The 15,293-nt window shown below is 29.2% G+C and overlaps 1 protein-coding gene across 1 annotated transcript in view; it reads right to left on the reverse strand.

Annotated features, from left to right (window-relative positions):
* Nucleotides 1-13,669: 13,669 nt before the first annotated feature.
* The window catches only part of LOC131662690 (protein TAB2 homolog, chloroplastic), a 54,034-nt gene continuing 52,410 nt past the window's right edge, over nucleotides 13,670-15,293 (reverse strand). The window contains exons 3-5 of the mRNA XM_058932544.1: nucleotides 14,335-14,506; nucleotides 14,101-14,244; nucleotides 13,670-13,988 (exon numbers count right to left, since the gene is read on the reverse strand). Of these exons, the coding sequence (XP_058788527.1) occupies nucleotides 13,729-13,988; nucleotides 14,101-14,244; nucleotides 14,335-14,506 (576 nt within the window). The 3' untranslated portion in view covers nucleotides 13,670-13,728. The remainder of the gene's footprint in view (nucleotides 13,989-14,100; nucleotides 14,245-14,334; nucleotides 14,507-15,293) is intronic.

The raw sequence follows: 15,293 nt of genomic DNA on the forward strand, positions 1-15,293 counted from the left end.
AGAGAAAACCATTTAAAAAATCATTTTTAAACATCAAATGCGCCCATTTATTTGAAGCTATTTCAATTTGATTTTCATAAAAATCATTTTTGAAATATCACCTTTTAAAAAATTGTGATTTTGACTATATTTTAGTCTTCAATAATGTTTGTTTATATTATATGATGTCAAAAGTAATGTTTCAATTTAGAAAAAACGAATATAAAAACTTTTAATATTTTGAAAAACAATTTTGTAAAATCTATTTTCAAAAAATGCAAAAAAAATCAATTTTTTTAAAACTGAAACAAACATACTCATAACTTAATTAAACATGTACCTTATGGGTCATTTTTAAAACAAAAGTTTTTTTTCTTCTTTTTTTGGAAAAAAAGAAAGAAAGAAAAGTTTTGACATTAATTAATTTAGATATTTATTATTAACAAATGCTATCAATTAAGGGTGTCCAATTAAGGGAGTAATACTAGCTATTAAAGATTACATAAATAAATAAAAAGATGATAATCTTTTACTTTAATGCTTTAAACTATTATCGTTTGGGTAAATATTTTTTAAACGAATGTCATTCTCATTTCTTTAAATAAAAATAATAATTATTTGTTCAACTATACTCTTTAATCATTATTTTAAACTACTTACAACATATTAATATGATTAATTTAATAAATATGTAATATTGTATGACTATATTATTAAATTTTTTAACCAATGTGTAAAAATCATAAACCACGGTGATTGTAAAATATATGTATTTCGTCTTTAAATTCAAAGTCCATTTATATAAATTATGTTAATTAAAAATTAATATAATAGAAATACACCGACAGTTTATACTGCCAAGGAAATCATAACACCGTTAATTTTTATAGATGTTTGATTTTTTCTTTAAATTGCATATAATTTTTTTTTTAATATTATAATGACCGAGTAAAATATTTTACACTGCCTTCGGGGGCGGAGCTATAGCCCAGCGAGTCCGGGCGCCCCTCCTTTCGTTGTATACTCCTCATCTAATAGCTGATTTTTTAGACAACATTAAGGACAAAATTAGTAATTTTTAGACAAAATTATGGGTAAAATTAGTAAAAATAGGGTGTAAAATTTTTGGACAAAATTAAGGGCAATATTTTTAGACAAAATTAAGGGTAAAATTAATATAAAAGGGTGTAAAATTAGTAAAAACAAGGTATAAATTTTTTGCCCGGCTCCTTAAAATTTCTGGCTCCACCACTAATTAAATTTGATAAAAAGTATTAAATTCAGATAAAAAGTATTAATTTTTTGCCCTTCCTTTAAATTTATTAAAAATTCAGATAAAAAGTATTAAATTTGATTACATTTGATTTTAACTTTACAAATTCAATCGCTAAGAGAATAAAAAGTCAAAATTTATATCAGAATATTTTGTATAGATTGTTAAAAAAGATACATTGATTTCTCCATTAATGCATTTAAATCGTAATCTCTAGTAGATTGTTAAAAAAGATATACCAATAAATAAAAAATGTAAACAAATATTTCCGAATTTTTAATGTGTTCCCATCATTAATGCATTTATGTTTAAAAAATGTTTTTTAAATTATAAAAATTTAAATCGTAATCTCTACAATACTATATTAGTAGATTGTTAAAAAAGATATACCAATAAATAAAAAATGTAAACAAATATTTCCGAATTTTTAATGCGTTTCCATCATTAATGCATTTATATTTAAAAAATGTTTTTTAAATTATAAAAATTCAAAACATCTTATATTTAGGTCAGGAAATAGTAATATTGTTTAGTTTATTCACAAATTAAAAATATAGATTGATTTTTTTAAGATATTCTCAACAATAAATCTTTTTCTCCAAGTTTCCACCGACTAAGTAATTTGTTATATATACATTAGTTCATTCAAGATCATCACTTTATATTTCGTACTTATATCGTTTATGAACTGAAAAAATTCCACAAGGTGCTTTGTTCAACATTTTTTTAGTATTCTAAGTTTCTTTAAAGTTCATCCATGGATGAATATTATTGTAAGGCATATCTAGATATGTCTTCAACAGATGTACCACGCGACAATGATCCGTATCTACATATAGAATTTGATTACACGACTACTCGTGTTTCAAGCGATGAAATTAATTCATCTTTAAGCGAAACTACACGTTATATTTTTTCATATGTGTCCGAAGATAAAGTGATCCGAAAAGCTACCATTGTGTCATGGCTTTCTGAAATGAGTGTTCCTGAAGATGCTTTTACATTGGTGGTAGAAGAAATTTCGCAATGCGTTAGTGAGATGGGTAGTGGGATGTATAAGAACTTGAGGGATCTTTTTATTCAAGTTGATTTTTCTGTTACACATAATTCTAAAGAGTGTGATGAAAATGAAGAGAGTAATTGTTTGGACGAGAATGAAGAGGAAATGGAAGTTGAAGAAGATGAAGATAACGCGTTGATTCCTTCTGTTACAAGCACTATTGAAGATAACCATAATAAAGATGAATGGAGTTATAGATGGAAGGAAGAGGAAGAAATGGAGATTGAAGTACAAGATGATGTGTTGACTCCAAATGTTACGTGGACTGTTGTTGAAGATGATCACGGTGAAAACGAATATGGAGATGATTGGGACTCTTATTGGGAAGAGGAAATGAGAATAGAAGAAGATAATAGATCGGTTATTGAAGTTGAAATTGATGATGATTATAGCTTCGATATTGAAGTTGAAAACGAAAATGATGAAGATGAATGGAACTATGGTTGGGAAGAGGTAATCGGAATTGAAGAAGAAGAAGATATTAGGTTTGTTCCTGCGGCGCCGTCATGTATTGAAGGATTGAAGATGGTAACAATCGAAGAGGCGGAAAAATGTACTATTTGTCACGAAGATTTTAATGTTGGTGTCTGTATGCCATGTTCGCATATGTTTCATACAAATTGTATTAAGGATTGGTTGAATGTAGGCAACTCTTGCCCTTTGTGTAGATATCAGCTACCTACTAGTAGCACAGATGAATAATAAGTGATTTTTTTTTGTGATGTTTAATGAATGTGTGTTTATTTTTAAGTCAATCAATAAGTGTTTATTTAATATTTGAGTGATAAATTCTTAGTATAAATCACTTACTAAAAAACTGAAAAAAAATTGTTATATGTTTTGTTCTGTAAAATATTGTGTCGCAATAAGTTGCATGATTATACAGGTGGAGGAGGCAAGTCTAGAAAAAGCCAGAAGCCAACACAATTTTCAGAATCTAACTCATCTTGGATTGCAAGGAAATGCAATCCTCCAGAAGCTTTCTTGGCTGCTTCCCATGCTTCAGCTTCTTTAGTCGATGTAGGACTTTTCTGATACGTCGTGTATACATACCGAGTCGAAATCGCAACTGAAAGAGTCAGGTTAGCGCGAGAAGTGTCTGCTTCAATGGCACAGAGCTCCAATCCATTCATAAAAGCTGTGATAGTAAATGGTTACACTTAGCTATGATAACGTACGCGTCAAAAGTGCATTCGAGTAACTTAGTTAAAAGCTTATATATGAAAAATGAAGTTTTTTACCTGATAATATTTTAGCACGTGAAGATGCGACAGCGAGTCTGGGATCAACGTCTTCTCGTCAATTTCATTGCCTAATAAATCAAGATCTAGCCCGGAACCATAGCCAAACTTTCTTCTGAGGCCGAGGCCTCCTCGTGGACAGCTTTAAAATAGGTGATTAAGAGTAAAATGAGACAATTATAAACTAAGCAATGCGATTGTAAAACATACGATATAAAAGTGAACAAATCTCTCTACCTGAGTAAGGTAACTGAACAAACGCCCATCTTTCACCGAAAAGATCTTCGGGGAGTTTCGTGGGGAAGGGATTGTCTAATGGCAAAATAGGTTTGGATCCCTTTTGAAATCCGGGATGATTCGTATATACAGTCTCGTAACGTTCCTCTAGCCATAAAAGTAATGACAAACACTGAAAAGGATTATAAGAAGCGCGTAAGATATACACTGGTGCACCTCTGAAAAGGAAATAAAACACAAATGAAAACCGAATTTAAAGATTTACATTGTCAATGTAACTGCATTTTTAAATTTATGTTGGCTTCTCATTGGATGTCAGTGTACAAATCATTTACAGTAATGGTGCGTAACCATTAAACTCATTGAATAAATATCCATCAACTCCTTCCCTTTCTTAAGTTAACAAGAGGTCATATTCAGATTTCGCGAATCAGTACATATGAAACCTTTTTATCAGAATCTTCACCTAATGAACAAGTTAACCTTTTGAATCCAAGGTTTTTGGTGCACTGCACACTACAAGACCACTTAAGTTTATTAAACCTATAGAGTTTTCCGCTGAATAATGGAATTTCATATTCACAGCAATATCTGAAATCATACTCACCTTTTTACTTGTAATAATTGTCTGCATCTGTGCCCAACAAAGCAACAAACGTACACTTTCAATTCAAGGTGTCATTAATGATACACATAGATAACAAACTCAAAAAGGATATTTGTGTGTATAGTTATCCAATTTGATATGCAGATGACATGAAATTATCCGCTGTGTCCATAGTTTGTTCTTGAGTACTAGTCCTGTTGTTTGCACTTGCACAGGTGTTAACCTTAGATGACGACGACGATGATCCTGCAAGTGGATGGAAAATGACAAGTTCTATAAACACCGAACATCCATGAAACATTGACACAAATACAAACACAACACTTGCAAGCCGATAATATTTTTAGACAGTAAAATAATTGAATGTAAACACACATTTAAGCCTTGAATTCTAACATATATCAAACATCAAACATACCTTCAATCAGAAGTATCACAGTCAACTTTTCCCTTAAGTTGAACCAAAGTGTTCCTCAACCTTAACAATTCCGCTTCAAGTAGCACCTACCCTTGTAATCTCCTCACAAGTTGTTGATTCACAAGTTTTAACTTCTTCCTCCAAATAAGCCGTCTGCGCCTTCTTCTTCTCCCTATACTTTTTTAACAGCTTCTCTATTACCAGAAATTCTTTTCGGCCTTGAATAAGCCGATGCAGACTCAATTATGGTCGCATTGCAGCTCAAATCACATTCGCGGACCTTTATTTAAGACTGCTGCAATTAGTTGTTGTAGAATATATGCAAAGAAGCATATTCCTAGGACAAAAATAGTCAAAAAAAATTCATTTGAGTGGTTCTGATCAAGGAATATATAAGTACATGACTGAAAATTTGCAATTTAGATGGTAAACGAAAGCTAATACGATTCTCAAACCAGCTTAATTGACATAACTAAAGACTAAACAAATAAAAAACCAAACTTTATTGTTTAGTATGGTTCAAGGTAGGGGTATGCAAAAATATACTTAATTGAACCATATTCTCAAACTGAATTGCATTGAACCACAAAAAATTTGATTTAAATGGTTAATGAACTGAACCACATATTATAAACAATCTAGTTAATCAAATTTAAGTTAAAAATCAGTTTAAATTGTTTAACTAATTGTTTTTAAAACATCATAAATATTTTTTTAATAAAAAAATTTGATTAATGTTTTTTGAAAAATAAATATAAAATAATTTTTTTTCTAAATACAAAAAAACAAACAAAATTGTAAATTTTTTCTGAGTTTTTTATTTGAAAAATACAAATAATTTTTTTTCTTCCGAAAATAAATGGAAATGTTTTTTTTATTATTTTTTGGGAAAATAAAAACAAAATGCTTTTAGTTACTTGTACACCAACATGAAAAAATACATTAAATCTGAATTAAGAAGCCTCTTAAGATAAGTGGCTTCTCTACAAAAGAAATTTATCCAAAGTATTTACAACCCATAAACTATTCTCTATATCCTGCATGTTGTTTGCAAAGAAAATCACTTCACAAATTAAAATCAATAGGAAAGAATTTGAACTTGCATCTTATAATTAACGAACAAATATCAGGTATAAAAAGAAATATTAATAGCAGTAGTAACTATTTTTACATATTAGTTGAAGAACACATTTTTAATTTCATTATACCACTGGATTTCACAAGGGAACATCATTTAGTTACATAATAGAAGCTAAATTATTTGTACAGTACAGTAAAAATACAAAATTATATATATATATATATATATATATATATATATATATATATATATATATATATATATATATATATATATATATTTATATATATATATATATATATATATATATATATATATATTTTATATATATATATATATATATATATATATATATATATATATATATATATATATATATATATATAAATATATATATATATATATATATATATATATATATATATATAATATATATATAAATATATATATATATATATATATATATATATATATATATATATATATATATATATATATATATATATATATATAAAAATATATATATATAAGCAATTTGAAAATAATTTTTAAAATAAATTTGATTTATAACTAGAAATTGATTGTAAATCAGTTTATAAATAGAAACTGGTTCAAAACCAATTTAAAACTGAATTGAAACTGATTTAACAGTTAATTGGTTTTTTATTAAAGTGGTTTTCAAAAATTGAACTGAACCATTAATTTGGTTCAATTCAGTGCAGTTCTTGAATCATGAACACCCCTAGTTCAAGGTACCATCATAAATTCACCGGTAGAATTATATATATGACTTGTAACACTATAACCCTATTTTATTGCAGAACTATAGTTGATTTATAGTTGCAGAGGTAGGTACCATTAGTCGAACTGCATTAACAAAAATTGATCAGTCCATTATAGCCTCGTCGCAATTTATATTTAAAGAATTATGGTCAAATACGACCTGTGAAGCACGGACACTGGAAATACGACCCTGACTCTGATACGTCGACGTCGATAATAATTTAAAAAAATAAATAAGTTAAATATAATCATAAATATTAGTGTTGGTTTCGAACACAAACACTGAAACTGACACCGAGACAAACACACTTTTTTCAAGGTGTTGGTGCTACATGAAATATGACTAATGACTAATGCGACATTACACCGCAACTCAACTACCAGTATACCTTTAGTTAAAGACCTAATAAGAACCCTGACTAATGACTTGTTTCTAGATTGTTTGATTATAAGAACATCATGGTAATAGAAAATACAAATACTCTATATGTTGCTGACACTTAAGGTTGGTGTTTGAGTTTTGATTTTGCGTGATGAGTGTGCAAAATGTCAACTTGTTTCATTGAGAGAGTGGTGGAGAGGTTAAAAAGTCACAATATTTCTTTAATTTTTTACGGATAAAATTGTTTTACTATATGTTTAACCTTTTTAGATGTGTAATATTTGTCAAAAAAAATATATAAATGTGTGTTGAAGTAACTAAAAAATAATAATTTTTTGTTTGAAATATTTGTCAAAGTTGTCGGACACTATTTAAATGAGTGTCGAAGCAAAATAAAAAACCAATTTTTAAGAGACATTTGTCTGATTTTTCCAACACTTATTTGACTTTTCCAACACGTGTCGTACATATGTCATGCAAGTGTCGGGGACCGACGCGTGACAGACATCACGACACGCCAAATCCTAGAGATGTCTGTGCTTCATAGTAATTCATAATAATTCACAAGTTTGAATGATCAAAGAGAGAAAAAAAATATGAAATCAATTATATGAAATTATTAAAAGTGAATATCCACATAAGCTCAACAATCTTGAATTATATTTATTACTTTCACAAAAAATAACTTAACAAACTGTAACCAACATTTGAATCAAATAACTCCATTAAACAAGAATTAAACAAGGATTACAACATTTGAAAAAAAGAAAAGAATGATGTTAAAGAGAGGGTCAGGTTGATGTGCATAAGGTATATTCTTATGCACGATGCATAAGTCTCATACGAGTAATATTTAAATTGTTTCAAGTAACATTTTAGTTAGAAACGAATAATAATATCATAATCCATAAATAATATATGCATTATTTGTACACATATATTAATTATGAGTAATTATTAATAGTGAGTAATGAGTACACTATTCTGAGTAATATTTACACCATTCTGAGTAATATCGAATTTTAACTATTTTGAGTAATATATTAATTGTTCTGAGTAATTTTATACTATTTTGAGTAATCTGTATATTATTTTGAGTAATAAATATAATACTTTGAGTAATATAAACAATATTTAAGTATTTATGCACCGCGCATAAGGATATACCTTATGCACATCAACACACCCCTTAAAGAGATGTTGATAACTTTTGATCATTGTCTGATAGAAAGTTTGATGTTAAATCGAATCCTAAATAAAAGAAAGGTTCAAACAACAACGTATAGAAGAAAGGGATAATTAAATAGATGTGAAGAGAATGACTATTGTTAATTGTCTCCGTATAAAAATAAATAAATAAAATTGTCTAAAAATAAATTCTCACTAACATCAACTAGCAGAAGAGTAATAATGTCAACAGGTGGCTCCGTAAAAGACTAATACACGACATTATCACAAATCTCATGTTTTTTTAGATAGTCAACACAAACATTCTCTTATTTAAGAGTATGAAGTAGTTGAACTTATCATTTCTTAAAAAGAAACTCTTTAATGTTGTGAAGAATCGTGGAACAATGATATCAAATTTTAATAGACTATGAGATAAACTTAATAGTAGAGTTGAAATCCGAATACATCAGGTTTTTAATGCTTAGTTCCTTGGCCTCCTGCAATCCATGATATATCGCTATCAACTCAGCATGAAAGGTGTTAGAATAGTCAATATTACCCGCAAAATCGTAAATCCACGCACCATTAGAGTTTCAAATCAATCCACCGAAACCCGAGACAGTGGAATTACTGAGTCTACTGTCATCAACATTGAAAATCATATTACTATCTTTGTATGAATTCCACTTAAGCATTCTAGTAGGATGAGACCGATTATGGTTGGAAAAACATTTACATAGTAGATTAGCATAATTCATTATGATGAGTTTTAAAGTATAAGAAGATAACATTTCATTTGTGATGTAAATTAACACACAACAATTGACCAATATGCAGCAGATATAAAATTTGTCTCACTTGTAGGAACCTTGAGGATCAACAACAGATATAAGACAACAAATCAAACAAATAAAGGCACAAAAGAACAATGATATTTTAACGAAAACCCCCTCAATATGAGAGTAAAAAACCACGAGTCGTCCAGACTAAAGAAATAGCTCCACTATAACCAAATAAGAATACAACAGTATCTTGAAGTGATTCGCAAGCTATTGCTAACAACCACAAATCACAAAGTAAACAAACTTACAAATAAGAATAAAAAATCTGAAAAATTACCCAAATCAGCAACTTCAGTGCGAAACAAATATCTCCCACCTTAGACATTGTTTTGAAATTCTAAACGGTCAAAATTTAGATACATGTGTTGCAAACCTTCCCTCCAAATTTGAGCTTGATTCGACAGTTAACAAATCAGAGATCGTCGATTTAGTGAGACTGGATGCAAAAAAACGAAAAATAGGTTCCTCTCCTATTTCTCCCTTTTGATTCTTAATTTTCTTTATATCTCTCTCAATCCTAAATTACTTTTCCCGCATTTACTTTCCGCACCCAATCATGAAACTTGGAACGCGAGATAGTTGAACGGCAGTTTTTCTCTACCAATCTCTGTGGACTACTATACGATATAACATATATCATTCGGTAATAAATAAACCTATTACTTTTTGCTTGCCGCTTTACCGCTTCAACAGTAGTGATGATGATAAGTGGAAGTATAGCATTTAGAATCGCATCCACCTAGGATTGGTTTATCATCTTTTTGTTCTTCGTGTAGAGATGTGGATTTACTAGATTCTAAAGGAGGAGACTCTGCTTGTCTGAATAGGTCTTCATCGATCGAGTCTATGAAAAACGTAAACGAAAAACTTAGTTTGGAGGAATTTGAACGATCATCTAGAAGGAGGTTCGAGACTGCTTCCATCTTAATGTATCGGTCGAAGTGGATGATATTTGAACTAGAGAAGATCTGATCGAACCAAGAGAGATGTGATTGAATAAGAGGTCTGATTGTGGAAATTTTTATGAATTAGTAGTCGATTTCCCCAAAGGCGCCATTATTATGTTCTAGAACTAGAATTGTTGATGCTAGCCCTCGATGTGGTGGTGCGAGTTATTACAGCGTGATTGCACGGGGATTGACATGCAAGAGTAACACTTTAACACACAAGTCACTTTTGAATAAAGGGTAGAGTGAATTTATGAATTGATAATCATACATTTTTCTACTCAAATAAATAGTGTTATTTATGTAATGGAGGAAATTGAAATTTTTTACAATTATTATTTCTTAAAAATCATTGAATTATTAATTTATATAGGTGCCACACATTAACTTACGTAATATAATCTTCTATATGTTTTCAATTTAAGGGTAATGCAAACACATAATATAAGAATATAAGTTAATAATTAAATAATAAAAAATGTAAAAAATTGTGCATTATTTTAATTAAAATTTAATAATTTATTTTTCTTTATTTTTTCAATACAAATTTTTTATTTTTAAATTTGTTAACTTGTATAATACATGTTAACATTATCCTTTATTTATTTAAAAATCAAAATGAGTAGTACATATCTTAATTGAACATGCACCTTATGCGTCATTTTTAAAAGAGAAGTATTGACAAATGGGGATTATGACCTGTATTGCATCCTTTAGACAAGTTCAGGGACTACTTTATTCTGTTTTAAAATGGAAGTTCTGTTTTAAAATGGAAGGACCAAATTCTTGAGTTGGTCAAAACACGAGGACCAAAAATGTTATCAAGCCTATTTATTTAAACATCAAATGGGCCCATTTATTTTGAATTTTTTAAAAATAATTTTTATAGTGTTACATAATGTTGTGTAAATAAAATTTACAAAGAAACTTTTCATTAAAGCGTCAAATAAAAGTTTTGTTTGAATAGTTATTCTTAAAATATTATTTTAGGTATTTCATCTTATTACTGAAATTTTTTTGGATATCAAAATTTTAAAAAATTACTTAGTTTTGAAACTATTTCAATTAGATTTTCATAAAAATCATTTTTGAAATAACACCTTTTAAAAAAATTATAATTTTGACTTTAATAATGTTTGTTTATGTTATATGATGTCAAAAGTAATGTTTCAATTTAGAAAAAACGAATATAACAACTTGTAATATTTTGAAAAACAATTTTATAAAATTTATTTTTAAAAAATACAAAAAAATCAATTTTTTTAAAGCTGAAACAAACAGACTCATGACTTAATTGAACATGCACCTTATAGTTTTTTTTTTGATAAACTTAATTGAACATGCACCTTATGGGTTTTTTTTTATTTTTGATAAACACCTTATAGGTCATTTTTAAAAGAGAAGTTTTGACATTCATTAATTTAAATATTTATTATTAACAAATGTCATCAATTAAGGATCTCCGATTAAGAGAGTAATACTAGTTATTAAAGATTACATAAATAAATAAAAAGATGATAATCTTTTATTTTAATGCTTTAAATTACTGTAGTAAATATTTTTTAAACGAATGTCATTCTCATTTTTGAAAATAAAAATAATTATTATTTTTTCAATTATACTCTTTAATCATTATTCTTTAAACTACTAGCAACATATTAATATGCTTAATTTAATAAATATGTAATATTGTATGACAATATTATTATATTTTTTAATCGGTGTGCAAAAATCATAAACCAATTAAATTCAAAATCCATTTATATAAATTATGTTAATTAAAAATTAATATGATAGAAATACACCGACGGTTTCTACTGTCAGTGAAATCATAACACAAGTGAAATCATAACACTGTAATTTTTACAAATGTTTTGACTTTCTTAAATCACATAAAATATATATTTTTTTTAAAAATATTGTGATTACCTAGTAAAATATTTTACCATAACACTACCTTTAAACTCATTAAAAATTCAGATAGAAAATATTAAATTTGATTACAATTGATTTTAACTTTACAAATTTAATGGTTAGAGAATAAAAAGTCAAAATTTTATATCAGAATATTTAGTATAGATTGTAAAAATACATACATTGATTTCTTCATTAATGCATTTAAATCGTAATCTCTACAATACTATACTAGTAGATTGTTAAAAAAATATACCAATATAAAAAAGATATAAAAAAATATTTCCGAATCTTTAATGTATTCCCATCATTAATGCATTTATATTCAAAAAAAATGTCTTTTAAATTATAAAATTCAAAACATCTTATATTTAGCCAAGAAAATAGTAATATTGTTTAGTTTATTTACAAATTAAAAATAAAGATATTTTTTAAGATATTCTCAGCAACAAACTTTTTCTCCAAGTTTCCACCGATCAAGTAATTTGTTATATATACATTAGTTCATTCAAGATCATCACTTTATACTTCGTACTTGTATCGTTTCTGAACTGAAAAAATTCCACAAGGTGCTTTGTTCAACATTTTTTAGTATTCTATGTTTCTTTAAAGTTCATCCATGGATGAATATTATTGTAAGGCATATTTAGATATGTCTTCAACAGATGTACCACGCGACAATGATCCGTATCTACATATAGAATTCGATTACACGACTACTCGTGTTTCAAGCGATGAAATGAATTCATCTTTAAGCGATACTATACATTATAACTTTTCATATGTGTCCGAAGATAGAGTGATCCGAAAAGCTACCATTGTATCATGGCTTTCTGAAGTGGGTGTTCCTGAAGATGCTTTTGCATTGGTGGTAGAAGAAATTTCACAATGTGTTAGTGAGATGGGTAATGGGATGTATAAGAACTTGAGGGATCTTTTTATTCAAGTTGATTTTTCTGTTACACATCATTCTAAAGAGTGTAATGAAGATGAAGAGAGCAATTGTTTGGACGAGAATGAAGAGGAAATGCAAGTTGAAGAAGATGAAGATAACGCGTTGATTCCTCCTGTTACAAGGACTATTGAAGATAACCATAATAAAGATGATTGGAGTTATAGATGGGAAGAGGGAGAAATGGAGATTGAAGTACAAGAAGATAATGCGTTGACTCCAACTGTTACATGGACTATTGTTGATGATGATCGCGGTGAAAACGAGTATGGAGATGAATGGGACTCTTATTGGGAAGAGGAAATGAGAATAGAAGAAGATAATAGATCGGTTATTGAATTTGAAATTGATGATGATTATAGCTTCGATATTGAAGTTGAAAATGAAAATGATGAAGATGAATGGAACTATGGTTGGGAAGAGGTAACCGAAATTGAAGAAGAAGATATTAGATTTGTTCCTGCGGCGCCGTCATGTATTGAAGGATTGAAGATGGTAACAATCGAAGAAGCGGAAAAATGTACTATTTGTCACGAAGATTTTAATGTTGGTGTCTGTATGCCATGTTCACATATGTTTCATATGAATTGTATTAAGGATTGGTTGAATGTAGGCAACTCTTGCCCTTTATGTAGATTTCAGCTGCCTACTAGTAGCACAAATGAATAAAAACCGAATTTTTTGTGATGTTTTATGAATGTGTGTTTATTTTTACTCAATCAATAAGTGTTTATTAAGATTTTAGTGATAAGATTCTTAGTATAAATCACATACTAAAAAAACTGAAAAAAATTGTTATATTTTTTGTTCTGTAAAATATTGTGTCGCAATAATTTGCATGATTATACAGGTGGAGGAGGCAAGTCTAGCAAAAGCCAGAAGCCAACACAATTTTCAGAATCCAACTCATCTTGGATTGCAAGGAAATGCAATCCTCCAGAAGCTTTCTTAGCTGCTTCCCATGCTTCGGCTTCTTTAGTTGATGTAGGACTTTTCTGATACGTCGCGTATACATACCGAGTCGAAATCGCAACTGAAAGAGTCAGGTTAGCGCGAGCAGTGTCTGCTTCGATGGCGCAGAGCTCCAATCCATTCATAAAAGCTGCAATAGTAAATTGTTACAAAAGCGTACTTAGATATGATATCGTACGCGTCAAAAGTGCATTCGAGTAACTGAGTTAAACACTTATATATGAAAAAAGAGGTTTCTTTACCTGATAATATTTGAGCGCGAGAAGATGCGACAGCGAGTCCAGGGATCAACGTCTTCTCGTCGATTTCAATGCCTAATAAATCCAGATCTAGCCCGGAACCATAGCCAAATCTTTCTTCCGAGGCTGAGGCCTCCTCTCGGACAGCTTTAAAAAATTGATAGTAAAATGAGAAAATTATAATCTATGTAATGCGATTGCGAAATAAACGACATAAAAGCGAACAAATCTCTCTACCTGAGTAAGGTAACTGAACAAACGCCCATCTTTCACCAAAAAGATCTTCGGGGAGTTTCGTGGGAAAGGGATTGTCTAATGGCAAAAGAGGCTTGGATCCCTTTTGGAATCCAGGATGTTTTGTATATACAGTCTCGTAGCGTTCCTCTAGCCATAAAAGTAACGACAAACACTGAAAATGATCAAATGAAGCGCATAAGATATACACCGGTGCACCTCTGAAAATGAAATATAACCCAAATGAAAACTGATTTTACGGATATACATTGTCAATGTGAACCGATTTTACACTGATATCCAATGACAGTCTATTATTTTGCCAAATCACCCCACTTTCTTAACTGCAATTTTAAATTTATGTTGGCTTCTCATTGGATGTCAGTGTAAAAATCATTTACAATAACGGTGCGTAACCATTAAACTCATTGAATAAATATCCATCAACTCCTTCCCTTTCTTAAGTTAACAAGAGGATATATTCAGATTTCGCGAATCAGTACATATGAAACCTATTTATCAGAATCTTCACCTAATGAACAAGTTAACCTTTTCAATCCAAGGTTTTTCGTGCACATTACAAGACCACTTAAGTTTATTAAACCTGTAGATCAAGTCACACTAGATCAAGCTCAAGAGCCTAGCTTAAAAAAACAATACTAATTCAAAAGAGTGTTTTAATCTGATCAAAGATCTTACCTATCGATTCGGGTCAAGATGTTCTCAGACGACATAACCACCACTGGAATCTCTCTAAAAACAGATGATTCCTGCTGAAATTAACAGAAAAATAAGTAAAGATTAACCACAACAGAAAGGGTAATAAACATAATCAAATTTCATTCACTGCAATCTCTAATCTTCTTGAGAAGTTCATATCCTGTCATCCCAGGCATGGAATAATCAGTCATTATCATATTAACCTTCACACCCTGTAACCATATTCATCAAAAACAACCACA

The sequence above is a fragment of the Vicia villosa genome, linkage group LG3 (genome assembly GCF_029867415.1).
Source record: "Vicia villosa cultivar HV-30 ecotype Madison, WI linkage group LG3, Vvil1.0, whole genome shotgun sequence".
Classification (NCBI taxonomy): Eukaryota; Viridiplantae; Streptophyta; class Magnoliopsida; order Fabales; family Fabaceae; genus Vicia; species Vicia villosa.